General features: G+C 38.7%; 1 protein-coding gene and 1 pseudogene across 1 annotated transcript; one reads left to right on the top strand and one right to left on the bottom strand.

The window, feature by feature from the left end:
- Positions 1-3612: 3612 nt before the first annotated feature.
- Positions 3613-14009, bottom strand: GCSAML (germinal center associated signaling and motility like). Its single transcript, XM_032335035.1, has 3 exons — positions 13823-14009; positions 11732-11760; positions 3613-3849 (listed from the first exon to the last, which is right to left on the bottom strand). The coding sequence occupies exons 1-3, from the start codon at positions 14007-14009 to the stop codon at positions 3613-3615; spliced, it is 453 nt and encodes a 150-aa protein (XP_032190926.1).
- An 11911-nt stretch (positions 14010-25920) lies between these two features.
- On the top strand, positions 25921-26869 carry LOC116585854 (annotated as a pseudogene).
- The last annotated feature ends 774 nt before the right edge of the window (positions 26870-27643 follow it).

Below are 27643 nucleotides of genomic sequence, written 5' to 3' on the forward strand. Positions count from 1 at the left end.
GTCAGAGTCAGAGAGCACAAGCAAGGGGAGTGGCAGGCAGAGGGAGAATCCCAGTGCCGAATGTGGGGCTCAATCCCAGGACCCGAGGATCATGACCTAACCTGAAGGCAAATACTTAACCAACTAGAAACCCAGGTGTCCTCTATCACTACTCTTTACTAGTTTAATTGTTACATGTCTTGGTGTGGGCCTCCTTGGGTTGATTTTGTTGGAGGCTCTCTGTGCCTCCTGGATGTGTGTATCTGTTTCCTTCTTCAGGTTAGGGAAACTTTCAACTATTATTTATTTAAATAAATTTTTTGCCCCCATATCTCTATCTTCTCTTTCTGGGATGCTAATGTTATTAGGTTTGATGATGTCAGCTAGCTCCCTTAATTTTTTTTTTTTTAGTATTTTTTTTCCTATTTGTGATTCAGCTTTATTACTTTCTATTACACTGCTTTCCAGATCACCAATTTGCTCTTTTGTTTCCTCTAATGTTTTGTTGATTCCCTTTAATGTATTTTTTAAAAATTTTAGTTATCATATTCTTCATTTCTAGTTCATTTTCATATACTCTTATTGAAGATTTCACTAAGATTCTCCACTCTTAAGTGAATGAGTACATTTCTGACCATTACTTTGAATTATTTATGAGGTATATCTTATTTCATTTTGCTCTTTTGCTGTGGCTTTGCCCTGTTCTTTTATTTGAGACACATTCTTGTTTCTTCATTTTATCTAACTCTCTGTTTATATGTATTAGGAAAGTCAGCTATGTTCCAGATCTTGAAAATGGTGGCCTTATAAAGAAGAGATCCTATGGTGCCCTGTCATACAACAACCTCTATTCACCAGACTAATGAATTGAGGTGTGTCTCCTATGTAGGTTGCATGTGCCTGACTCTTGGCTGAGCCATGTTTATTTTCAGTCCAGTTGGCTGCAATGGCCTAACACACTAAGCAGTGTTTGGTTCCTGTTCTGTTAATGGGCCTGTCTGGAGCCACCATGAGCTTGTAGTTGCCATGTCACCTGTCAGAGCTGATGCCTGCCTCAGCCTGTTTGCTGGGACTGCAGTCACACTGAAATGCAGGGCACTCTCACTATGCTGCCCCCTAAGAGAATTTTGTTGCTGGCCTAATTAGACCAGATGCCTACTCCCAGTCCATCTATTGGGACTGCAGCCACACCATCTTGCAGATTGCCTTTCCTGATATTGTGCCCTGAAAGTCTTTCATTGCTGGGTGGTACCAGTCAGACCAGATGCCTGCCCCCAGTTCGCCCACCAGGGCTGCAATTGTACTGATTAGTAGTATGCTCTCTCTGTGCTGCCACCTATAAGATTCAGCTGCTTGGACTGCTGGTGCACTGGTCTGATTATCTTTTCCTCTCCCCAGAGCAGGAGTCCCTTCCAAATGGTGCTGGTCCCTGTTGGGGTTGCTTCCAGGGTATGTTGTGGCAGTAGTCACTTTGGAGGAAGGCCTACAGAGTGGGGTGGGTTGAATGGAGTGCATCTACAGGGGAGAATGTGGGTAAGGTGCATGGTGTTAGCAAGGTAGGTGGAGAGCATTCCCACTGATCCTCAGAAATGTCTGGCTATCTATAATATGATGCCTTTTTGTTCTTTGAGAAGTATTTATTTACTGGAGATTAGTAAATAAATCTCCTCTTGTGTATTCCAGGAACTTTTCTACCTGCTGCTTCCATGCTCTAGCTCAGCAGGGTTATTTAAGGTTGGAGCCTTACTTTTCTATTTTCCTCCAGATCTCCTAGAGCTAAGTCCACTGTTTTTTTAAGTTCCTGGAGTTAAGGACCACGGATTGCAGAAGCTCACAAATTTATGTCCCACTTGTAATTAAGGCCCAATATCATGGGGGCTGGTCTTAGTGTAGGTCCCCCATACCTGGAGTGCCTGGTGTGGAAGTCTTATCTGCTTGACTTGTTAGGTCCATAATCAAAGGAGTGAGACAGATACAAAGTGAAGGTTAAGCAAAGCTTTATTTTGCAACAAGCATCAAGAATCAAACTGACCGCTGGGACCATCTCTTACAAAGAGGCAATCCCTCCCAGCCTCACAGACTAACTTTTATAGAGCAAAGGCCATGTGGTTGAGACTGGCCGCACACAGGTGGTCAATGAGGTTGCAATACACAGAGAAAACTTCACAGTCATGCTAGTTCACACATGGGTGGCCAATTGAATTTCAATTTACCCTAGTAGATATTTGAATTAGCCTATCACCTTGGTCAGAATTGGTGCCCAAAAGGTGGTGCCCACTCTCCTTGGTAGCTAGGGAGACAGTATGCACACCCCACTGATTGGATGTCTCCACCTGGCCTGACCCGCCCTTGTATCTGGACTTTGCTACTTGGGACTGGTTTCCCAGACTTGCTTTTAAGTAAGTTCCCCTGCGAGGGGCAGGGTCAATCTAAGTTTATTACATAAACAACAAAATGGCTCCCTCTGGCTAAGTAGGCCCTTACAGTTTGACCATACTTTTGGTACCCTCTTTGTGGTTAGTCTCGCCAGGTACTTATTTCCCAACATATCTGCCCTTCCTACCTTTTCTGATATGAGCTTTTCTTGATAAGTAACTATGGAAAAATCCGTTTTTCCAGATTCCAGGTCCTTTTCAGAATTAGTTACACTAATGTGTCTATTATTTCAGTGTATTTGTGGAGTGAGGGGATCTCAGGATCTTCCTACACTGCCATCTTCCCAGAACTTCCAATATGCCTGATTTTAAGACCAACACACTTGACAATCCTTCAGCAGTGCTAACTAGTAATAAATTAAATTAACTAGTTATGTTGTAAACAAAGTTGTATGCACAAAGTTTACTTTTTTTAAATTTGTTTGCTTGTTTTTACTAATCTTTTAACAGAATCCTCTGAGTCACCATTGGAGAAAAAAATAGTGGGTAACTAAATTTGGCACATTTTTTTAAATTTTTTAATGACATTTAACATCCCCTCTCAGGAAGGTCAGTATCAAAACCTATTGATTCTTAGAACTCTTACCACAATTTGCAAACAAGAATTACTAATACATAAAAAAAAAAATTCAGTAAATATCAGGTTAACAATTGTTTTATATTTTAAAAGTTTATTGAGTAGATTACACCTCAAAGTGGAGAAGGGAGTTGGGGGAAATTGGAAGGGGAGGTGAACCATGAGAGACTATGGACTCTGAAAAACAATCTGAGGGTTTTGAAGGGACGGGGGGGTGGGAGGTTGGGGTACCAGGTGGTGGGTATTGTAGAGGGCACGGATTGCATGGAGCACGGGGTGTGGTGCAAAAATAATGAATACTGTTATGCTGGAAATAAAAAAAAAAAGTGAAATGGAAAATTATGAGTGGAAATATTTGGCATTTGAAATTTGGGGAACTGTTTTGGAATTGGATATTAGGTCATATAACTATAGATGTACATCACCTAGGAAGGTTCCACCATCTCCATGTCTTTAAACCTTATAAACAAAAAGATATAGAATACTCTATGTATTTTTGTCAATTTATACGACTTAACCAAAACCACAGAGATGTCATGTTCCAAAGATGCAGAAGCAATACCCTGGAGGTCAGTATTTTGTATCATCTTTATTAGTGTAAAATGGTGAAGCATGAGATTTCTAGTGGGGAAGCACAAGTTCATAATCATGTTCGAGGGTACAGGAAGAAGGCCTAATAACACAAGTCATCTTAACAAGGGCATATTCTGTTTCTGACCCATTTCTAAATGGTTTCACTCTTTTTGTGGTAGAGTCAATATTCTCATAACCATCATCATTGGCGCTCAGGGAGGGCCTCCGACAAGATCTGTGACTAATGATGGAGTAGCACAGTTCCTCAGAACCATTCTCATTTTCCTACCAAACACAAAAATAATATTAATAATAATAAATCAAGGATCTAGGACCATCCATCAAATTTGAATTAAGTGACTGCTCCTCCTCTCTTGTCTGACAGTGATTTCACACATCGAGTGTCTAAAACCCTTTCTCCAAATCCTGATATCTTACAGACTTCATTTTAGCAAATATGTACTGTGCTCCAAGCTACTATTCATTATGCTTTCATTTCACTTCAAATAATAGAAGAGAAAACAAGGATATTATTATCCTTCTGAATACCTAAAAAAACAGTAGTTGTTTACATTAAGTCACACGTATTCAGACATAATATATGCAATAATCATACCTCAAATAAGTAACTAATCAAACTACATAAAAATAAAGCTTTATAAGACAAATTAAAATTAAAATTTTGAGCTTAAATATTCTCAGCTGCACTGACCATAAAGAAAAATGAAAACATTTAGATACTCTACTGTAATTAAATCAATAAAATGCTTGTGATGTACTATTAAAAGGAATAAATATTTTTTTAAATATTTTATTTATTTATTTGACAGAGATCTCAAGTAGGCAGAGAGGCAGGCAGAGAGAGAGGGAGGAAAGCAGGCTCCCTGCTGAGCAGAGAGCCGGATGTGGGGCTCAATCCCAGGACCCTAGGATCATGACCTCAGCTGAAGGCAGTGGCTTTAACCCACTGAGCCACCCAGGCACCCCAGGAATAAACATTTTTATGTCTGTTAATTTCCACCATATTTGTAAATATAAATGATAATTCCTGGGCTTAAAAATTAGAAGGCAACATGGAAAACTGAAAAGAATTAATGTGGTTATATGGTCATCAAATTATACATGTAAATTTATTTAATTTTATTTTTGTTATGATAGTTTTGAAAATTAAAATAATATACTTCAGTAGAATTGGGTCAACAATAAGAATTTACTCGTCACTAAAATCAGTTAAAATACTGTTTTTTAAAAAATATTTTCTCGGGGAGGAGTCAAGATGGCGGAGAAGTAGCAGGCTGAGACTGCTTCAGCTAGCCGGAGATCAGCTAGATAGCTTATCTAAAGATTGCAAACACCTGAAAATCCATCGGCAGATCGAAGAGAAGAAGAACAGCAATTCTGGAAACAGAAAAACGACCACTTTCTGAAAGGTAGGACCGGCGGAGAAGTGAATCCAAAGCGACGGGAAGATAGACCCCGGGGGGAGGGGCCGGCTCCCGGCAAGCGGCGGAGCAACGGTGCACAAAATCAGGACTTTTAAAAGTCTGTTCCGCTGAGGGACATCGCTCCGGAGGCTAAACCGGGGCGAAGCCCACGCGGGTTCAGCGTGGCCTCAGGTCCCGCAGGGTCACAGAAGGATCGGGGGTGTCTGAGTGTCGCAGACCTTGCGGGTATTGGAACGGGAAAGCCGGCTACAGAGACAGAGCTGACAGTAAGCTCACAGCTCGGTGTTACCTTGAACTGGTCGCAGGCTCGGTGAGCTCGGAGCGCGGCCGGAGGTCAGGCAGACGGGAGTAACTGGGCGCTGTTTTCTGAGGGCGCACTGAGGAGTGCGGCCCTGGGCTCTCGGCTCCTCCAGGCCGGAGACCAGGAGGCCGCCATTTGTATTCCCGTCCTCCGGAACTCTACGGAAAGCGCTCAGGGAACAAAAGCTCCTGAAAGCAAACCCGAGTGATTTACTCACCCCGGCCCGGGTAAGGGCGGTGTAATTCCGCCTGGGACAAAGACACTTGAGAATCACTACAACAGGCCCCTCCCCCAGAAGATCAACAAGAAATCCAGCCGAAACCAAGTTCACCTACCAAGGAGTGCGGTTTCAATACCAAGGAGAGCAGCAGAATTCCAGAGGAGGAGAAAGCCAAACACGGAACTCATGGCTTTTTCCCTGTGATTTTTTTTTTAGTCTTGCAGATAATTTAATTTTTTTCTTTTTCATTTTTTGATTTTTTTTTTTCTCGCCTTCGGGTAAAATTTTTTTTTTTTAACTGTTACCTTTTTCTTTTTTAACGATTTTTTACTAGTTTATCTAACATATATATATTTTCTTTTTTACATTTTTCTTAGGTGTTTTCCTTTTTTTTTTAATTCTTTTCTTTTCTTTTTTCTTTTTTTTTTCTTTTTTCTTTTTTTTTCTTTCTTCCTTTTTGAACCTCTTTTTATCCCCTTTCTCCCCACTCACGATTTTGGATCTCTTCTAATTTGGTTAAAGCATTTTTTCCTGGGGTTGTTGCCACCCTTTTAGTATTTTACTTGCCCCTTCATATACTCTTATCTGGACAAAATGACAAGACGGAAAAATTCAACACAAAAAAAAGAACAAGAGGCAGTACCGAAGGCTAGGGACCTAATCAATACAGACATTGGTAATATGTCAGATCTAGAGTTCAGAATGACAATTCTCAAGGTTCTAGCCGGGCTCGAAAAAGGCATGGAAGATATTAGAGAAACCCTCTCGAGAGATATAAAAGCCCTTTCGGGAGAAATAAAAGAACTAAAATCTAACCAAGTTGAAATAAAAAAAGCTATTAATGAAGTGCAATCAAAAATGGAGGCTCTCACTGCTAGGATAAATGAGGCAGAAGAAAGAATTAGTGATATAGAAGACCAAATGACAGAGAATAAAGAAGCTGAGCAAAAGAGGGACAAACAGCTACTGGACCACGAGGGGAGAATTCGAGAGATAAGTGACACCATAAGACGAAACAACATTAGAATAATTGGGATTCCAGAAGAAGAAGAAAGAGAGAGGGGAGCAGAAGGTATACTGGAGAGAATTATTGGGGAGAATTTCCCCAATATGGCAAAGGGAACGAGCATCAAAATTCAGGAGGTTCAGAGAATGCCCCTCAAAATCAATAGGAATAGGCCCACACCCCGTCACCTAATAGTAAAATTTACAAGTCTCAGTGACAAAGAGAAAATCCTGAAAGCAGCCCGGGAAAAGAAGTCTGTAACATACAATGGTAAAAATATTAGATTGGCAGCTGACTTATCCACAGAGACCTGGCAGGCCAGAAAGAGCTGGCATGATATTTTCAGAGCACTAAACGAGAAAAACATGCAGCCAAGAATACTATATCCAGCTAGGCTATCATTGAAAATAGAAGGAGAGATTAAAAGCTTCCAGGACAAACAAAGACTGAAAGAATTTGCAAATACCAAACCAGCTCTACAGGAAATATTGAAAGGGGTCCTCTAAGCAAAGAGAGAGCCTACAAGTGGTAGATCAGAAAGGAACAGAGACCATATACAGTAACAGTCAACTTACAGGCAATACAATGGCACTAAATTCATATCTCTCAATAGTTACCCTGAATGTTAATGGGCTAAATGCCCCTGTCAAAAGACACAGGGTATCAGAATGGATAAAAAAACAAAACCCATCTATATGTTGCCTCCAAGAAACTCATTTTAAGCCCGAAGACACCTCCAGATTTAAAGTGAGGGGGTGGAAAAGAATTTACCATGCTAATGGACATCAGAAGAAAGCAGGAGTGGCAATCCTTATATCAGATCAATTAGATTTTAAGCCAAAGACTATAATAAGAGATGAGGAAGGACACTATATCATACTCAAAGGGTCTGTCCAACAAGAAGATTTAACAATTTTAAATATCTATGCCCCCAACGTGGGAGCAGCCAACTATATAAACCAATTAATAACAAAATCAAAGAAACACATCAACAATAATACAATAATAGTAGGGGATTTAACACTCCCCTCACTGAAATGGACAGATCATCCAAGCAAAAGATCAGCAAGGAAATAAAGGCCTTAAACGACACACTGGACCAGATGGACATCACAGATATATTCAGAATATTTCATCCCAAAGCAACAGAATACACATTCTTCTCTAGTGCACATGGAACATTCTCCAGAATAGATCACATCCTCGGTCCTAAATCAGGACTCAACCGGTATCAAAAGATTGGGATCATTCCCTGCATATTTTCAGACCACAATGCTCTAAAGCTAGAACTCAACCACAAAAGGAAGTTTGGAAAGAACCCAAATACATGGAGACTAAACAGCATCCTTCTAAAGAATGAATGGGTCAACCGGGAAATTAAAGAAGAATTGAAAAAAATCATGGAAAAAAATGATAATGAAAATACAACGGTTCAAAATCTGTGGGACAAAACAAAGGCAGTCCTGAGAGGAAAATATATAGCAGTACAAGCCTTTCTCAAGAAACAAAAAAGGTCTCAGGTACACAACCTAACCCTACACCTAAACGAGCTGGAGAAAGAACAAGAAAGAAACCCTAAGCCCAGCAGGAGAAGAGAAATCATAAAGGTCAGAGCAGAAATCAATGAAATAGAAACCAAAAAAACAATAGAACAAATCAACGAAACTAGGAGCTGGTTCTTTGAAAGAATTAATAAAATTGATAACCCCCTGGCCCGACTTATCAAAAAGAAAAGAGAAAGGACCCAAATAAATAAAATCATGAATGAAAGAGGAGAGATCACAACTAACACCAAAGAAATACAAACTATTATAAGAACATACTATGAGCAACTCTATGCCAATAAATTTGACAATCTGGAAGAAATGGATGCATTCCTAGAAACATATAAACTGCCACAACTGAACCAGGAAGAAATAGAAAGCCTGAACAGACCCATAAGCAGTAAGGAGATTGAAACAGTCATTAAAAATCTCCAAACAAACAAAAGCCCAGGGCCAGACGGCTTCCCGGGGGAATTCTACCAAACATTTAAAGAAGAACTAATTCCTATTCTCCTGGAACTGTTCCAAAAAATAGAAATGGAAGGAAAACTTCCAAACTCATTTTATGAGGCCAGCATCACCTTGATCCCAAAACCAGACAAGGATCCCATCAAAAAAGAGAGCTATAGACCAATATCCTTGATAAACACAGATGTGAAAATTCTCACCAGAATACTAGCCAATAGGATTCAACAGTACATTAAAAAGATTATTCACCACGACCAAGTGGGATTTATTCCAGGGCTGCAAGGTTGGTTCAACATCCGCAAATCAGTCAATGTGATACAACACATCAATAAAAGAAAGAGCAAGAACCATATGATACTCTCAATAGATGCTGAAAAAGCATTTGACAAAGTACAGCATCCCTTCCTGATCAAAACTCTTCAAAGTGTAGGGATAGAGGGCACATACCTCAATATCATCAAAGCCATCTATGAAAAACCCACCGCAAATATCATTCTCAATGGAGAAAAACTGAAAGCTTTTCCGCTAAGGTCAGGAAAACGGCAGGGATGTCCATTATCACCACTGCTATTCAACATAGTACTAGAGGTCCTAGCCTCAGCAATCAGACAACAAAAGGAAATTAAAGGCATCCAAATCGGCAAAGAAGAAGTCAAATTACCACTCTTTGCAGATGATATGATACTATATGTGGAAAACCCAAAAGACTCCACTCCAAAACTGCTAGAACTTATACAGGAATTCAGTAAAGTGTCAGGATATAAAATCAATGCACAGAAATCAGTTGCATTTCTCTATACCAACAGCAAGACAGAAGAAAGAGAAATTAAGGAGTCAATCCCATTTACAATTGCACCCAAAACCATAAGATACCTAGGAATAAACCTAACCAAAGAGACACAGAATCTATACTCAGAAAACTATAAAGTACTCATGAAAGAAATTGAGGAAGACACAAAGAAATGGAAAAATGTTCCATGCTCCTGGTTTGGAAGAATAAATATTGTGAAAATGTCTATGCTACCTAAAGCAATCTACACATTTAATGCAATTCCTATCAAAGTACCATCCATCTTTTTCAAATAAATGGAACAAATAATGCTAAAATTTATATGGAACCAGAAAAGACCTCGAATAGCCAAAGGGATATTGAAAAAGAAAGCCAACGTTGGTGGCATCACAATTCCAGACTTCAAGCTCTATTACAAAGCTGTCGTCATCAAGACAGCATGGTACTGGCACAAAAACAGACACATAGATCAATGGAACAGAATAGAGAGCCCAGAAATAGACCCTCAACTCTATGGTCAACTAATCTTCGACAAAGCAGGAAAGAATGTCCAATGGAAAAAAGACAGCCTCTTCAATAAATGGTGCTGGGAAAATTGGACAGCCACATGCAGAAAAATGAAATTGGACCATTTCCTTACACCACACACGAAAATAGACTCAAAATGGATGAAGGACCTCAATGTGAGAAAGGAATCCATCAAAATCCTTGAGGAGAACACAGGCAGCAACCTCTTTGACCTCAACCGCAGCAACATCTTCCTAGGAACAACGCAAAAGGCAAGGGAAGCAAGGGCAAAAATGAACTATTGGGATTTCATCAAGATCAAAAGCTTTTGCACAGCAAAGGAAACAGTTAACAAAATCAAAAGACAACTGACAGAATGGGAGAAGATATTTGCAAACGACATATCAGATAAAGGACTAGTGTCCAGAATCTATAAAGAACTTAGCAAACTCAACACCCAAAGAACAAATAATCCAATCAAGATATGGGCAGAGGACATGAACAGACATTTCTGCAAAGAAGACATCCAGATGGCCAACAGACACATGAAAAAGTGCTCCATATCACTCGGCATCAGGGAAATACAAATCAAAACCACAATGAGATATCACCTCACACCAGTCAGAATGGCTAAAATAAACAAGTCAGGAAATGACAGATGCTGGCGAGGATGCGGAGAAAGGGGAACCCTCCTACACTGTTGGTGGGAATGCAAGCTGGTGCAGCCACTCTGGAAAACAGCATGGAGGTTCCTCAAAATGTTGAAAATAGAACTGCCCTATGACCCAGCAATTGCACTATTGGGTATTTACCCTAAGGATACAAACGTAGTGATCCAAAGGGGCACATGCACCCGAATGTTTATAGCAGCAATGTCCACAATAGCCAAACTATGGAAAGAACCTAGATGTCCATCAACAGATGAATGGATCAAGAAGATGTGGTATATATACACGATGGAATACTATGCAGCCATCAAAAGAAATGAAATCTTGCCATTTGCGACAACATGGATGGAACTAGAGTGTATCATGCTTAGCGAAATAAGTCAAGCAGAGAAAGACAACTATCATATGATCTCCCTGATATGAGGAAGTGGTGATGCAACATGGGGGCTTAAGTGGGTAGGAGAAGAATAAATGAAACAAGATGGGATTGGGAGGGAGACAAACCATAAGTGACTTTTAATCTCACAAAACAAACTGAGGGTTGCTGGGGGGAGGGGGCTTGGGAGAAGGGGGTGGGATTATGGACATTGGGGAGGGTATGTGCTTTGGTGAGTGCTGTGAAGTGTGTAAACCTGGTGATTCACAGACCTGTACCCCTGGGGATAGAGTATTATGCCTCCATCAGAAAGGATGAATACCCAATTTTTGTAGCAACATGGACGGGACTGGAAGAGATTATGCTGAGTGAAATAAGTCAAGCAGAGAGAGTCAATTATCATATGGTTTCACTTATTTGTGGAGCATAACAAATAGCATGGAGGACATGGGGACTTAGAGTGGAGAAGGGAGTTGGGGGAAATTGGAAGGGGAGGAGGTGAACCATGAGAGACTATGGACTCTGAAAAACAATCTGAGGGTTTTGAAGGGACGGGGGGTGGGAGGTTGGGGTACCAGGTGGTGGGTATTATAGAGGGCACGGATTGCATGGAGCACGGGGTGTGGTGCAAAAATAATGAATACTGTTATGCTGGAAATAAAAAGAAATAAAAAATAAAAAAAAATATTTTCTCTATTTCTCCATTAAAATTATAAAGAAAATTATTTAAAGCATAAAATACTTTGATAAGCTCATTCAGAAATTAAAAGAAATCCTGCAGCTATCCTTAAATTAAATCATCTATATTTTGATGTTTATCACATGAATTTCTTTTTTATTACCTGATTAGAAGTAGATGAAACATCTTTACCTGAAGGATTAAAAAAAAAAAAAAAAAAACAAGATTTTTTTTTCTATCACAAGTTGAGAAAAAAGGGAAAAGGATAAAATACATTGATAAAACTACAAGGAAGTCCACCATTTAAGCATGTGACATCTCATATTATTATTGATGTCCTCAAGCTGAATGACAAAATCAGGAAAGAAGATATGTGAATATATGTAAATATATGTTCAGGAAGCATTAATGTCATGTTTCTGTGTAATTTGCTAAAATAAAGTAAATTTGCCAAATAAAAGCAAATTTCAGAATTGAGTAATGAAATTTTCTTCCCAAGCATGTCATGACAATAAAGTAAAGAAAATAAAGAAATTTTCTTCCCAAACATGTCATGACAATAAAAAAAGTAAGGTAAGTTCAAAGAAAGAATAATTATATATGTAATTTAAGATATAAATCCTTTAAAGCTATCATAAGAAAGTCTTAATTCTTAAAGACAATCATTACAGAGGTAGATACTGAAGTAACAAGATTAACTATTTCAAATTAAATACAAATATAAAGATTCAGGTTAATAGCATCTATAAGTGGTAAAGTAATTTATATTTTTGTTGTTAATCTGAAATACACAAGTAGTAATTTTAGATATTATTTATTTGTTCATATCCATTGTTTAAAGTTTATTTTTGTTTCCATTTCCCTTGCCTCAGGAGACATACCTAGAAAGAAGCTGCTATGGAAAATTTCAAAGAGGTTAGAAAACTTAAAGCCATATATACAATTGTAGAAGATATTTGCAAATGACATATTCGATAAAGGATTAATATTTAAAATATATGAATAACTTATAAGACTCAAAAACAAAATAAAAATACTAATCTAATTACAAATGGGCAGAAGATATGAACAGAAATTTTTCCAAAGAAGACATGTAGATGGTCAACAGACACATGAGAAGATGCTGAACATCACTCATCTTTAGCAAAAAGCAAATAAATACTACAGTGAAATATCACCTCACACTAGTCAGAATGGCTAAAATTAACAACACAAGAAACAAAAGGTGTTAGTGAAGATGTCAAGAAAAAGGAACCTTCTCTCACTGTTGGTGGGAATGCAATCTGATGCTGCCATTGTGGAAAACAGTCTGGATGTTCCTCAAAAAGTTAGTCTTCATTTTAAAGTATAGTTTGTTCAGTGTAAATATTGCTACTCTGGCTTTCTTCTGACATGCATTTGCATGATAAATGTTTCTTCAACCCCTCACTTTCAATTTCCAGGTATCTTTAGTTCTAAGATGAGTACCCTCACTTTCAATTTCCAGGTATCTTTAGGTCTAAGATGAGTACCTAAGATGAGTCTAAGGCAGCATATAAATAGGTATTTTGTTTTGTTTTTTTTCCCCACTTTTAGAAACTATTTTCTGTCAACCTTATTTCAATTTTGGCTTTGTGGAGGAGCAGCTTAAAACCACAAAGTGTTCATACCCATTCAGTGGCCTGAGCAGTGGGAGGTGCACACCAGTCTTCAGTGGCAGGCTGAGTGCTCTAGTCTTCAGTAGGGAACTGCTGAACAGGAACAGTGGGCACCTGCATGCCTTCAGACCAGTTTGGGACCTCAGGATGAGTAATGATGAACTCAGCAAGTGGAGCAGTGTGTTTAACCCTGAAATTCCTCCTTGGTCACAGTATTTTCAGCAGTGGCCTGATCTTTCTTTTCAACCTTTTCAGAATCTCTGTAGAAGTAGATATCAGGCACCAGCATCCATGGTGTTCATGGGAAATGATGCCACACATGTGTAGAACATCCCCAGGGCCAACATCCCCCACATCAACCCACCAAGTGAGCTCCATTGTTGTTGTAAGGGATGGCAATGTCCACATAGCACAGAGGAGAGTCTGTGTTACACAGGGCAGCTAACATAAGGTACTTTTGTGAGGGGATTGGTGGTCAGCCCTGGGATCTATAACCACCAGAGGTCTCAGCTCTCAGAAGGCTGCCTGGATCTGGTTAGTGAAAGTTCCAAGAGTGAAGCCATTAGAAATATAAGTGGCTCTGGTAGCAGCAGCAAATTTCAGCTTAGCTCACTGGCCAGTATTCCTGGATGTTAAGACACTGACATCAGCTGGGTTTTCAATGGCAAAATAGGCATGAGCTGCCAGCATCAGCCTCTTCCATGTTCTCCTCAGATTCATGATGTAGGTGTCATCACTTTTCTTTTTGTGGATATGCTGTTGCATTTGGAAATCAGGGTTGGTGCCACATAAAAGGGTTCCCATTACAAGGAATTTGAGGACATCTTCTTCATTTATTTTCAGACATCATGGGCTCTGGACTTTGTGAAAATTTCCTTGTAAGTTATGGTGGGAACACAACCAATGCCATAAGGACACCTCCCTGGGTACAGTGGAAAGGGATGGGGCTTGTTTTTTTGTTGTTGTTGTTTTTGTCATTTTGTTCTTTTTCAATATTCCAAAACCTATGTCTTTTGATGAAGCATTTAGTCCATTTGCATTCAAAGTAATTAGTGATATGTACTTATTGTTTTGTGGTTGTTTCTAGAAACTTTCTCTGATCATTTCTTGTTTTTCTATTTTTTAGGCTTTGCTAATGTTCTTTAGTGATATATTTGGATTTATTTCTCTTCATCCTTTGCATGTTCATTAGTTGTCTTTGATATATGGTTGGTATTACATTTGTATACAAACTTTTCTGCAAATAGCAGTCTATATTTAGCTGATTGTCATTCAAGTTTGAATCCATTCTTTTCTTATATCCCCCACACATTTGACATATATGTTATTATATTTTATATCTGGGTTTTTTTGGTGTAAGTTCCTTGGCTGATTTTTACATAAACATTTATTTTCACTGCTTCTGTTTCCTGTCTTTATATTGTCATTTCTGATCTTTCCTTTCCACTCAAAGCATCTTCTGTAATATTTCTTGTAGGACTGGTTTAGTGTTTATGAGCTCCTTTCATATTTGTTTGGGAAACTATCTCCTCTTCCATCTGAATAATAGCTTTGTTGTACAGAATATTCTTGGCTGCATATTTTTCCCATTTAGCACATTGAATATATCATGGCATTCACTTATGTCTTGCCAAGTTTCTGTTGAGAAATATAAAGCTAGACTTATGGGTCTTCCCTTGCAAACTAAGGACTTCTTCTGTCTTTTTTTTTAAGATTTTTTATCTTTATTGTTATATTTTGCAAATTTAATTACAGTATGTCCTAGTATTGTTCTGCTGCTTTTGTTGATTTTGAAGGGAGTTCTCTGTTCCTCCTGGATCTGGACATCTGTTTCCTTCCCCAGATTAGGAAAGTTTTCAACTATTATTTCCACAAATAAACTTTCTTTGTCCTCTTCTCTCTCTCTTTTTCTTTCGTAAGACTTTATTTATTTATTTGAAAGAGAGTGAGATAAAAAGCATGAGCTGGGGGAGGGGCAAAGGGAGAAGTAGTCTCCTTGCTGAGCAAGGAACCTGATGTGGAGCTCAATCCCAGGACTCTGGGATCATGACCTGAGCTGAAAGCAGTTGCTTAACCAACTGAACCACCCAGGTTGTCACCTTTTTTCTCTTTTTTTCTGGGACTCCTATAAGACAAATAATATGTTTGATAGAGTCACTGAGTTCCCTAAGTCTATTCTCCTTCTGCATAATTCTTCCTCCTCTCTTTTGTTCAGTTTCATCGTTTTCCACTACTTTGTCTTAGAGGCCATTAATTTATTCCTCTGCTTCCTCTAAGCTGCTGATCATTGAATCAGGTTTGTTTTTAATCTAATTTATTGTGCTCATCTTCTCTGATTGATTCCTTTTATGACCTCTGTCTCTGTGGTAAGGGTCTCACTGATGTCTACTATTGTTTTCTCAACTCAGTGTGTATCTGTATGATCATTGCCTTGGATCCTTTATCAGGCATGTTGCTTATATCTATTTTACTTAGATCTCTGGATAAGTCCTCACATGTTTTTTTCTTTTGGGATAAATCCTTCTGTCTTTGCATTTTGTCTAAGGTTCTGTCTTCTTTTGTTTGTTAGAAAAGCCAGTTATGTCTCCTGTTCCTGAAAATAATGAACTAGAGATGAAGAGGTCATGTAGCATCTGGAACTTCAGGAAATGTCTCTGGTGTGTACAGTGTATGCTCTGCTATTCTGTTCTTGGCTGCTCTGTCCTATAGGCCAATTGCTTGTAGAGGCTCTCCTTGCCTGTTGTGGACAGTGTTTGGTCCCTGACTTGAATATGGTGAGTTTTAACTAGGTGTGCTCTAGTCTGTTTGTGTAATGAGACTTCACACTGCCTCCACTGGAAGTGAGGCCCTGCAAAACTCTCTAGTTAGGAGACATAGTGTAAGGGAGGGGTTTTGCTGGTCTTCTTGGGAAGGGCCCACTGTACCGGAACTGAGGCAAGTGGACTGCAGTTTCACCAGAGTACAACTGTATTGGTCTTGTGGTAAGCAAGTTAAGCAGCCTGCATTAAGACTGCTCTGCTTCCCACAGATAGATCTGTATTTATGTTGAGGTGCAGGGGACAGAAATGGCACTGTCATGCTCCATTTTTTCCAGAAGGGTATGTCCATGAATGCTGCTTCTCAGGGAAGTGCTAGGAGAGGAGCAAATAATCTCCCACCTGTGTGCCCTAGGTGTTCTCCAGTTTGCTGCTTCCATTTATTTGCTGTTACTTGCTGTCTGCTCGCAGTTACATGCCTGACTTCTCTTCTGGAGCAGCACAGTGTCTGCCAGTCTCTATTCCAGCCTAGACTTAGCCTTTAAAACTCCAGGCTTTAAGCCTTACTGGTTGCAAAACCTATGATATTCAGGTACTCCCATTTTCCAAGCCAATGACTTTGGGGAAACATTCTTCTTGTAGGTTCCTCTATGTGATCCTCTCTCTCTCTTGCCCTTGTCTATGACCAGGGCTCCCTCCCTTCCACAGCACCCATAATTTGTTTCTCCCCTAAACTACATCTTTGCACTTCCTATCTTTTTAAAGGTGGCTTCTTCCTTCCCTTTAGTTGTTGAATTTGTCCTATCAGTGTTCAAGTCTATTTCTGAGGTATTAAGATGATTTGCTTTTTATCTAACAATTGAGAATGAGGGTTGTCACAAAACACAAAATATGCAAAAATACCAATTTATAAGAAGAATATTGAATAATTTTGTAATTTACCATTAATAACCTTGATAGTGACCCTCAGTATATACTAGATAAATTTAACAGATTCTGTAAAACAACAATATGTTAATAATTTCTCATAACTCACTATTTTTAAAAAATAAAATGTCATGTTCAATGCACCCATTTCATATATGGGACTGACTTATTTATTCATTTACTTATTTATAAATGTATTTATATAAAATGATTTAATTAAATATAATTTCAATATTAATATTGTTTTATAACCATAAACTGAAGGATGGTCAATCTCTCCTCTTATTCAACATGGTATTGGAAGTCTTAGCTGCAATAATCAGACAAAAAGAGATAAAGTGCATGCAAATCAGTAAGGAAGAAGTAAAACATTCACTACTTGCAGATAATACGATGCTCTACATAGAAAACCTGAAAGACTCATCCAAAAATCTGGTAGAACAAATGAACAAAGTCATTAAAGTTACAGGATACAAAATCAATGCACAGAAATTGGTTGCATTTCTATAAATTGATAATGAAACGGCAGAATCAATCTCATTTACAATTGCACTGAAATAAGATTGCACTGAAAATAAGATACCTAGGAATAAACCTGACCAGAGAGGTAAAAGATTTGTACTCTGAAAAATATAAAATACTGATGAAATAAATTGAAGAGGACACAAGAAAATGAAAAGACATCCCATCCTCATGGATTACAAGAAAAAATATTGTTAAAGTGTCTATACTGCACAAAGCAATCTACAGAATTAATTAACCCCTATCAAAATAACAACAACATTTTTCACAGAACTAGAACAATTTCAAAATTTAAATGGAACTGCAAAGACCCTGAATTACCAAAACAATCTTGAAACAGCAAAGCAAACCTGGAGGCATCACAATTCTGGACTTTGTTGTATCATAGAGCTTCAGTAATCCAAGTAAAAAGGTTTTGGCACAAAAATAGACACATAGATCAATGCAATAGAACAGAGAATCCAGAAATAAGTCTTCAATTATATGGTCGATTATTCTCACAAAATCAGGGAAGAATATCCAATGAGAAAAAAATAGTCTCAACAAATGGTTTTGGGAAACTGGGCAACAACATCCAAAAGAGTAAACTTACCAGTCTCTTATATCATACACAAAAAAACAAATTGCAAAATGGATTAAAGACCTAAATGTGAGTCCTGAAACCTAAAAACTCTAGAAGAGACCACAGGCAGTAACTTTTCTGACAGTTGTCATAGCAAATTATTTCTAGGTATGTCTCCTGAGGAAGGGAAACAAAAGCAAAAATAAACTATTGTAACTTCATCAAAATTAAAAGCTTTTACACAATGAGGGAAACAACAGAAGTAAAAGGTGATCTACAGAGTGGAGGAGTCACGATGGTGGAGAAGTAGCAGGCTGAGATTACTTCAGCTAGTAGGGGATCAGCTAGATATCTTATCTAAAGTTTGCAAACACCTGAAAACCCATTGACAGATCGAAGAGAAGAAGAACAGCAATTCTGGAAACAGAAAAACAACCACTTTCTGAAAGGTAGGACCAGAAGAGAAGTAAATACAAAGCTACGGGAAGATAGACCCCGGGGGGAGGGGCTGGCTCCCGGCAAGCGGCAGAGCAACGGAGCACAAAATCAGGACTTTTAAAAGTCTGTTCCACTGAGGGACATCACTCCAGAGGCTAAACCGGGGCAAAGCCCACGCGGGGTCAGCGTGGCCTCAGGTCCCACAGGGTCACAGAAGGATATGGGGTATCTGAGTGTCGAAGAGCTTGCGGGTATTGGAACGGGAAAACCGGCTACAGAGACAGAGCCGACAGTAAGATCACAGCTCAGGGTTACCTTGAACCGGTCACAGGCTTGGTGAGCTCAGAGCGCGGCCAGAGGTCAGGCAGTTGGGAGTAACTGGGCCTGTTCTCTGAGGGCGCACTGAGGAGTGGGGCCCCAGGTTCTCGGCTCCTCCAGGCCGGACACCAGGAGGCCGCCATTTGTATTCCCATCCTCCGGAACTCTACGGAAAGCGCTCAGGGAACAAAAGCCCCTGAAAGCAAACCCGAGCGGATTACTCAGCCCCTGGTAAGGGTGGTGCAATTCCGCCTGGGGCAAAGACACTTGAGAATCACTACACCAGGCCCCTCCCCCAGAAGATCAACAAGAAATCCAGCCAAGACCAAGTTCACCTACCAAGGAGTGCGGTTTCAATACCAAGGAGAGCAGCAGAATTCCAGAGGAGGAGAAAGCAAAGCACGGAACTCATGGCTTTCTCCCTGTGATTTTTTTAGTTTTGTAGTTAATTTAATTTTTTTCTTTTTCATTTTTTTTTCTCTTCTGCTAAAATTTTTGTTTAACTTTTACCCTTTTCTTTTTTAACTAGTTTATCTAATATATATATTTTTTCTTTATTAATTTTCTTTTTTTTAACTCTTTTCTTTTCTTTCTTTTTTTTTTTTTATATCTTTATTTTTGAACCTCTTTTTATCACCTTTCTCCCCTGTCACGATTTGAGATATCTTCCAATTTGGTTAAAGCATATTTTCCTGGCGTTGTTGCCACCCTTTTAGTATTTTACTTGCTCCTTCTCTTATCTGGACAAAATGAGAAGACGGAAAAATTCAACACACACACACACACACAAAAAAAAAAAAAGAACAAGAGGCAGTACCGAAGGCTAGGGACGTAATCAATACAGACATTGGTAATATGTCAGATCTAGAGTTCAGAATGACAATTCTCAAGGTTCTAGCCGGGCTCGAAAAAGGAAGGGAAGATATTAGAGAAATCCTCTCGGGAGATATAAAAGCCCTTTCTGGAGAAATAAAAGAACTAAAATCTAACCAAGTTGAAATTAAAAAAGCTATTAATGAGGTGCAATCAAAAATGGAGGCTCTCACTGCTAGGATATATGAGGCAGGAGAAAGAATTAGTGATATAGAAGACCAAATGACAGAGAAAAAAGAAGCTGAGCAAAAGAGGGACAAACAGCTACTGGACCACGAGGGGAGAATTCGAGAGATAAGTGACACCATGAGAAGAAACAACATTAGAATAATTGGGATTCCAGAAGAAGAAGAAAGAGAGAGGGGAGCAGAAGGTATACTGGAGAGAATTATTGGGGAGAATTTCCCCAATATGGAAAAGGGAATGAGCATCAAAATTCAGGAGATTCAGAGAACGCCCCTCAAAATCAATAAGAATAGGCCCACACCCAGTCACCTAATAATAAAAATTACAAGTCTTAGTGAAAAAGAGAAAACCCTGAAAGCAGCCCGGGAAAAGAAGTCTGTAACATACAATGGAAAAATATTAGATTGGCAACTGACTTATCCACAGAGACCTGCCAGGCCAGAAAGAGCTGGCATGATATTTTCAAAGCACTAAACGAGAAAACATGCAGCCAAGAATACTATATCCAGCTAGGCTATCATTGAAAATAGAAGGAGTGATTAAAAGCTTCCAGGACAAACAAAAACTGAAAGAATTTGCAAACACCAAACCAGCTCTACAGGAAATCTTGAAAGGGGTCCTCTAAGCAAATAGAGAGCCTACAAGTAGTAGATCAGAAAGGAACAGAGACCATATACAGTAACATTCACCTTACAGGCAATACAATGGCACTAAATTCATATCTCTCAATAGTTACCCTGAATGTTAATGGGCTAAATGCACCAACCAAAAGACACAGGGTATCAGAATGGATAAAAAAACAAGACCCATCTATATATTGCCTCCAAGAAACTCATTTTAAGCCCGAAGACACCTCCAGATTTAAAGTGAGGGGGTGGAAAAGAATTTACCATGCTAATGGACATCAAAGAAAGCAGGAATGGCAATCCTTATATCAGATCAATTAAATTTTAAGCCAAAGACTATAATAAGAGATGAGGAAGGACACTGTATCATACTCAAAGGATTTGTCCAACAAGAAGATCTAACAATTTTAAATATCTAAGCCCCCAACGTGGGAGCAGCCAACTATATAAACCAATTAATAACAAAATCAAAGAAACCCATCAACAATAATACAATAATACTAGGGGACTTTAAAACTCCCCTCACTGAAATGGACAGATCATCCAAGCAAAAGATCAGCAAGGAAATAAAGGCCTCAAACAACACACTGGACCAGATGGACATCACAGATATATTCAGAACATTTTATGCCAAAGCAAAAGAATACACATTCTTCTCTAGTGCACATGGAACATTCTCCAGAATAGATCACATCCTTGGTCCTAAATCAGGACTCAACCAGTATCAAAAGATTGGGATCATTCCCTGCATATTTTCAGACCACAATGCTCTGAAGCAAGAACTCAACCACAAGAGGAAGTTTCGAAAGAACCCAAATACATGGAGACTAAACAGCATCCTTCTAAAGAATGAATGGGTCAACCGGGAAATTAAAGAAGAATTGAAAAAAAATCATGGAAACAAATGATAATGAAAGTACAACGGTTCAAAATCTGTGGGACACAACAAAGGCAGTCCTGAGTGGAAAATACATAGCAGTACAAGCCTTTCTAAAGAAAAAAAAAGGTCTCAGGTACACAACATAACCCTACACCTAAAGGAGCTGGAGAAAGAACAATAAAGAAACCCAAAGCCCAGCAGGAGAAGAGAAATCATAAAGATCTCAGCAGAAATCAATGAAATAGAAACCAAAAAAAGAATAGAGCAAATCAACGAAACTAGGAGCTGGTTCTTTGAAAGAATTAATAAAATTGATAAACCCCTGGCCAGACTTATCAAAAAGAAAAGAGAAAGGACCCAAATAAATAAAATCATGAATGAAAGAGGAGAGATCACAACTAACACCAAAGAAATACAAACTATTATAAGAACATACTATGAGCAACTCTACGCCAACAAATTTGACAATCTGGAAGAAATGGATGCATTTCTAGAAACATATAAACTACCACAACTGAACCAGGAAGAAGTAGAAAGCCTGAACAGACCCATAACCAGTAAGGAGATTGAAACAGTCATTAAAAATCTCCAAACAAACAAAAGCCCAGGGCCAGACGGCTTCCCAGGGGAATTCTACCAAACATTTAAAGAAGAACTAATTCCTATTCTCCTGAAAATGTTCCAAAAAATAAAAATGGAAGGAAAACTTCCAAACTCCTTTTATGAGGCCAGAATCACCTTGATCCCCAAACCAGACAAGGATCCCATCAAAAAAGAGAGCTATATACCGATATCCTTGATGAACACAGATGTGAAAATTCTCACCAAAATACTAGCCAATAGGATTCAACAGTACATTAAAAGGATTATTCACCACGACCAAGTGGGATTTATTCCAGGGCTGCAAGGTTGATTCAGCATCTGCAAATCAGTCAATGTGATACAACACATCAATAAAAGAAAGAACAAGAACCATATGATACTCTCAATAGATGCTGAAAAAGCATTTGACAAAGTACAGCACCCCTTCCTGATCAAAACTCTTCAAAGTGTAGGGATAGAGGGCACATACCTCAATATCATCAAAGCCATCTATGAAAAACCCACCGCAAATATCATTCTCAATGGAGAAAAACTAAAGCTTTTCTGCTAAGGTCAGGAACACGCAGGGATGTCCATTATCACCACTGCTATTCAAACATAGGATTAGAAGTTTTAGCCTCAGCAATCAGACAACAAAAGGAAATTAAAGGCATCCAAATCGGCAAAGAAGAAGTCAAACTATCACTCTTTGGAGATGATATGATACTATATGTGGAAAACCCAAAAGACTCCACTCCAAAACTGCTAGAACTTGTACAGGAATTCAGTAAAATGTCAGGATATAAGATCAATGAACAGAAATTAGTTGCATTTCTCTACACCAACAACAAGACAGAAGAAGGAGAAATTAAGGAGTGTATCCCATTTACAATTGCACCCAAAACCATAAGATACCTAGGAATAAACCTAACCAAAGAGGCACAGAATCTATACTCAGAAAAGTATAAAGTACTCATGAAAGAAATTGAGGAAGACACAAAGAAACGGAAAAATTTTCCATGCTCCTGGATTGGAAGAAAAAATATTGTGAAAATGTCTATGCTACCTAAAGCAATCTACACATTTAATGCAATTCCTATCAAAGTACCATCCATCTTTTTCAAAGAAATGGAACAAATAATTCCAAAATTTATATGGAACCAGAGAAGACCTCAAATAGCAAAGGGATATTGAAAAGAAAGCCAACGTTGGTGGCATCACAATTCCGGACTTCAAGCTCTATTACAAAGCTGTCATCATCAAGACAGCATGGTACTGGCACAAAAACAGACAATAGATCAATGGAACATAATAGAGAGCCCAGAAATAGACCCTCAAGTCTATGGTCAACTAATCTTCAACAAAGCAGGAAAGAATGTCCAATGGAAAAAAGACAGCCTCTTCAATAAATGGTGCTGGGAAAATTGGACAGCCACATGCAGAAAAATGAAATTGGGACCATTTCCTTAGGACCACACACGAAAATGGACTCAAAATGGATGAAGGACCTCAATGTGCAAAAGGAAATCCATCAAAATCCTTGAGGAGATCATAGGCAGCAACCTCTTTGACCTCAGCCGTAGCAACATCTTCCTAGGAACATCGCCAAAGGCAAGGGAAGCAAGGGCAAAAATTAACTATTGGGATTTCATCAAGATCAAAAGCTTTTGCACAGCAAAGGAAACAGTTAACAAAATCAAAAGGCAACTGACAGAATGGGAGAAGATATTTGCAAACGACATATCAGATAAAGGACTGGTGTCTAAAATGTATAAAGAACTTAGCAAACTAACACCCAAAGAACAAATAATCCAATCAAGAAATGGACAGAGGACATGAACAGACATTTCTGCAAAGAAGACATCCAGATGGTCAATAGACACATGAAAAAGTGCTCCATATCACTCGGCATCAGGGAAATACAAATCAAAACCATAATGAGATATCACATCACACCAGTCAGAATGGCTAAAATAAACAAGTCAGGAAATGACAGATGCTGGCGAGGATGCGGAGAAAGGGGAACCTTCCTACACTGTTGGTGGGAACGCAAGCTGGTGCAACCACTCTGGAAAACAGCATGGAGGTTCCTCAAAATGTTGAAAATAGAACTACCCTATGACCCAGCAATTGCACTACTGGGTATTTACCCTAAAGATACAAACGTAGTGATCCAAACTGGCACGTGCACCCAAATGTTTATAGCAGCAATGTCCACAATAGCCAAACTATGGAAAGAACCTAGATGTACATCCACAGATGAATGGATAAAGAAGAAATGGTATATATACACAATGGAATACTATGCAGCCATCAAAAGAAATGAAATCTTGCCATTTGCGACAACATGGATGGAACTAGAGTGTATCATGCTTAGCGAAATAAGTCAAGCAGAGAAAGACAACTATCATATGATCTCCCTGATATGAGGAAGTGGTGATGCAACATGGGGGCTTAAGTGGGTAGGAGAAGAATCAATGAAACAAGATGGGATTGGGAGGGAGACAAACCATAAGTGACTCTTAATCTCACAAAACAAACTGAGGGTTGCTGGGGGGAGGAGGGTTGGGAGAAGGGGGATGGGGTTATGAACATTGGGGAGGGTATGTGCTTTGGTGAGTGCTGTGAAGTGTGTAAACCTGGTGATTCACAGACCTGTACCCCTGGGGATAAAAGTGTATGTTTATAAAAAATTAAAAATTAAAAATAAGTAAGTAAATAAATAAATCCTAAAAAAGGTGATCTACAGAGTAAGATAAAATATTTGAAAATGACACAACTGATAAAGGATTAGTATTGAAAATATATAAGGAACTTATAAAACTCAACACCCAAAAAACAAATAATTCAATTTAAACATGAGTAGAAGACATGAACAGACATTTCTTCAAAGAAGACATCCAGATGGCCAACAGACACATGAAAAAATGCTGCACATCACTCAGCATCAGGGAAATACAAATCAAAACCACAATGAGACACCACCTCACGCCAGACAGAAGGCTAAAATCAACAAGTCAGGTAATGACAGATGTTGGTGAAAATGCAGAGAAAGGGGAACTCTCCTACACTGTTGGTAGGAATGCAAGCTGGTGCAGCCATTCTGGAAAACAGAATGGAGGTTCCTCAAAAAGTTGAAAATAGAGCTACCCTATGACCCAGCAATTGCACTTCTGGTTATTTACCCTAAAGACACAAATGTAGTGATCAGAAGGGGGATGTTCACCAAAATGTTTATGGCAGTAATGTCCACAATAGCCAAACAACGGAAAGAACCTAGATGTCCATCAACTGATGAGTGGATAAAGAAGAAGATATAGATAGATAGATAGATAGATAGATAGATAGATAGATAAGGGAATACTATGCTGCCATCAAAATAAATTAAATCTTGCCATTTGCAAGATGGATGGAACTAGTGGGTATTATACTGACTGAAATAAGTCAATCAGAGAAAGACAATTGTCATATGTTCTCTCTGACATGAGGAACTTCAGAGGATGGGGGATTGTGGTAGGTAGGGAAGGAAAAAATGAAACAAGATGGGATCAGGAGGGAGACAAACCATAAGAGACTCTTAATCTCACAAAACAGAGGGTTGCTGGTGGGGAGTGGGAGAGTAGGTATAGGGTCATTGGGTTATGGACATTGGGGAGGGTATTTGCTATGGTGAGTGCTGTGAAATGTGTAAGCCTGATGATTCACAGACCTGTACCCCTGGGGCAAAAATACGTTGTTAGAAAAGATTAAAGGAGAAATTAATGATATAGAAATAAAAAAAAAACAGAATGGAACAATAAAACTAGGAGCTGGTTCTTTGTTTTGTTTTTTCCTCATTTCTTTTATTTAAATTAAATTAGTTGGATCTCTGAAAGAATTAACAAGATTAATAAGCCTCTAACCAGATTTATCAAAGAGAAAGGACCCAAGAAATAAAATCATAAATGAAAGAAGAGAAATCATAACCCACACAAACACAAACAATTATAAGAGAATATTATGAGCAATCATATCAAAAAATTAGGCAGTCTTGGCCCGGAGCCAGCACGGTGAGGACCATGTTGCTTCCGAACATCCTGCTCACCGGTACACCAGGGGTTGGGAAATCCATGCTAGGCAAAGAACTTGCATCAAGATCAGGACTGAAATACATTAATGTGGGTGATTTAGCTCGAGAAGTCTGATCAACGGATATCATGGAGTCTGGCAAGATGGCTTCTCCCAAGAGCATGCCGAAAGATGCACAGATGATGGCACAAATCCTGAAGGATATGGGGATTACAGAAACTGAGCCAAGAGTTATAAATCAGATGTTGGAGTTTGCCTTCCGTTATATGACCACAATTCTAGATGATGCAAAAATTTATTCCAGCCATGCTAAGAAAGCTACTGTTGATGCAGATGATCTGCAATTGGCCATCCAGTGTCATGCTGATCAGTCTTTTACCTCTCCGCCCCCAAGAGATTTTTTATTAGATATTGCAAGGCAAAGAAATCAAACTCCTTTGCCATTAATCAAGCCATATTCAGGCCCCAGGTTGCCACCTGATAGATACTGCTTGACTGGTCCAAACTATATACTTAAGTCTTTACAAAAAAAGGCATCTACCTCTGTGGGAAGAATAACAGTTCCACGGTTAAGTGTTGGTTCATTTACTAGCAGACCAAGTACTCCCACTCTTGGCACACCAACCCCACAGACCATGTCTGTGTCAACTAAAGTAGGGACTCCAATGTCCCTCATAGGGCAAAGGTTTACAGTACAGATGCCCACTTCACAGTCCCCAACTGCAAAAGCATCAATTCCTGCAACATCTGCAGTTCAGAATGTTCTGATTAATCCATCATTAATTGGGTCCAAAACATTCTTATTACCACTAACATGGTGTCATCACAAAATACTGCCAATGAATCATCAAATGCAATGAAAAGAAAACGAGAAGATGATGATGATGATGATGATGATGACGATGATGACTATGATAATTTGTAATCCGGCCTTGATGCTTGTAACATGTATACTTGGTCTTGAATCCATTGCACTAGAATAAACATGCATGCTGGGTATTTTCAAGTTTTATTGTAGAAAACTTAAATGCTATTTAATGAGTAAATACAGTTATCCTTTCTGATTGAAAAAAAAATAGGCAGTCTCCAAGAATTGGATACAGTCTTAGATACAAACTACAAAATTTAAACAGGAAGAAATAGAAAATCAGACGCATAGCCTGCAAAGAAATAGAATCAGTAATCAATAAAAATCTCCCAACAAACAAGAGTCCAGGGACAAATGACTTCCCAGAGGAATTATACCAAGCTTTTGAAAAAGAATTAATACCTATTCGTCTGAAAATGTTCCAAAAACTAGACATGGAAGGAAAACTTCTAAACTCATTCTGTGAAGACAGTATTACCTTGACCCCCAAATGAGACAAAGGCCCCCACCAAACAGGAGAATTACAGATATATATCACTGAAGAACATGGATTAAAAATTCTCACCGTGATAATAGCTAATGGGATCCAACAGTACATTAAAAGGATTATTCACCATGGCCAAGTGAGTGGAATAAATTTCCTGGCTGCAGGGTTGGTTCAACATCCTTAAATCAATTTGATACACCACATAAATAAAAGAAATGATAAGAACCTTATGGTCCTCTCAATACATGCAGTAAAGCATTTGGAAAAAATATAGCATTTTTTTCATTATAAAAACTCTCAACAAAGTTGGGATAGAGAGGGTACATACCTCAACACCATAAAGGC

This window comes from Mustela erminea, chromosome 3, assembly GCF_009829155.1.
Source record: "Mustela erminea isolate mMusErm1 chromosome 3, mMusErm1.Pri, whole genome shotgun sequence".
Classification (NCBI taxonomy): domain Eukaryota; kingdom Metazoa; phylum Chordata; class Mammalia; order Carnivora; family Mustelidae; genus Mustela; species Mustela erminea.

Coding starts and splice junctions, on each gene's coding strand:
- GCSAML (XM_032335035.1), bottom strand. CDS start 14,009: ATGGGAACCCTTTTATGTGGCACCAACCCTGATTTCCAAATGCAACAG. Junction 11,761..13,822: donor CTTAACATCCAGGAATACTG/GCCAGTGAGCTA, acceptor TTAATCCTTCAG/GTAAAGATGTTTCATCTACT. Junction 3,850..11,731: donor TTTCATCTACTTCTAATCAG/GTAATAAAAAAG, acceptor TGTGTTTGGTAG/GAAAATGAGAATGGTTCTGA.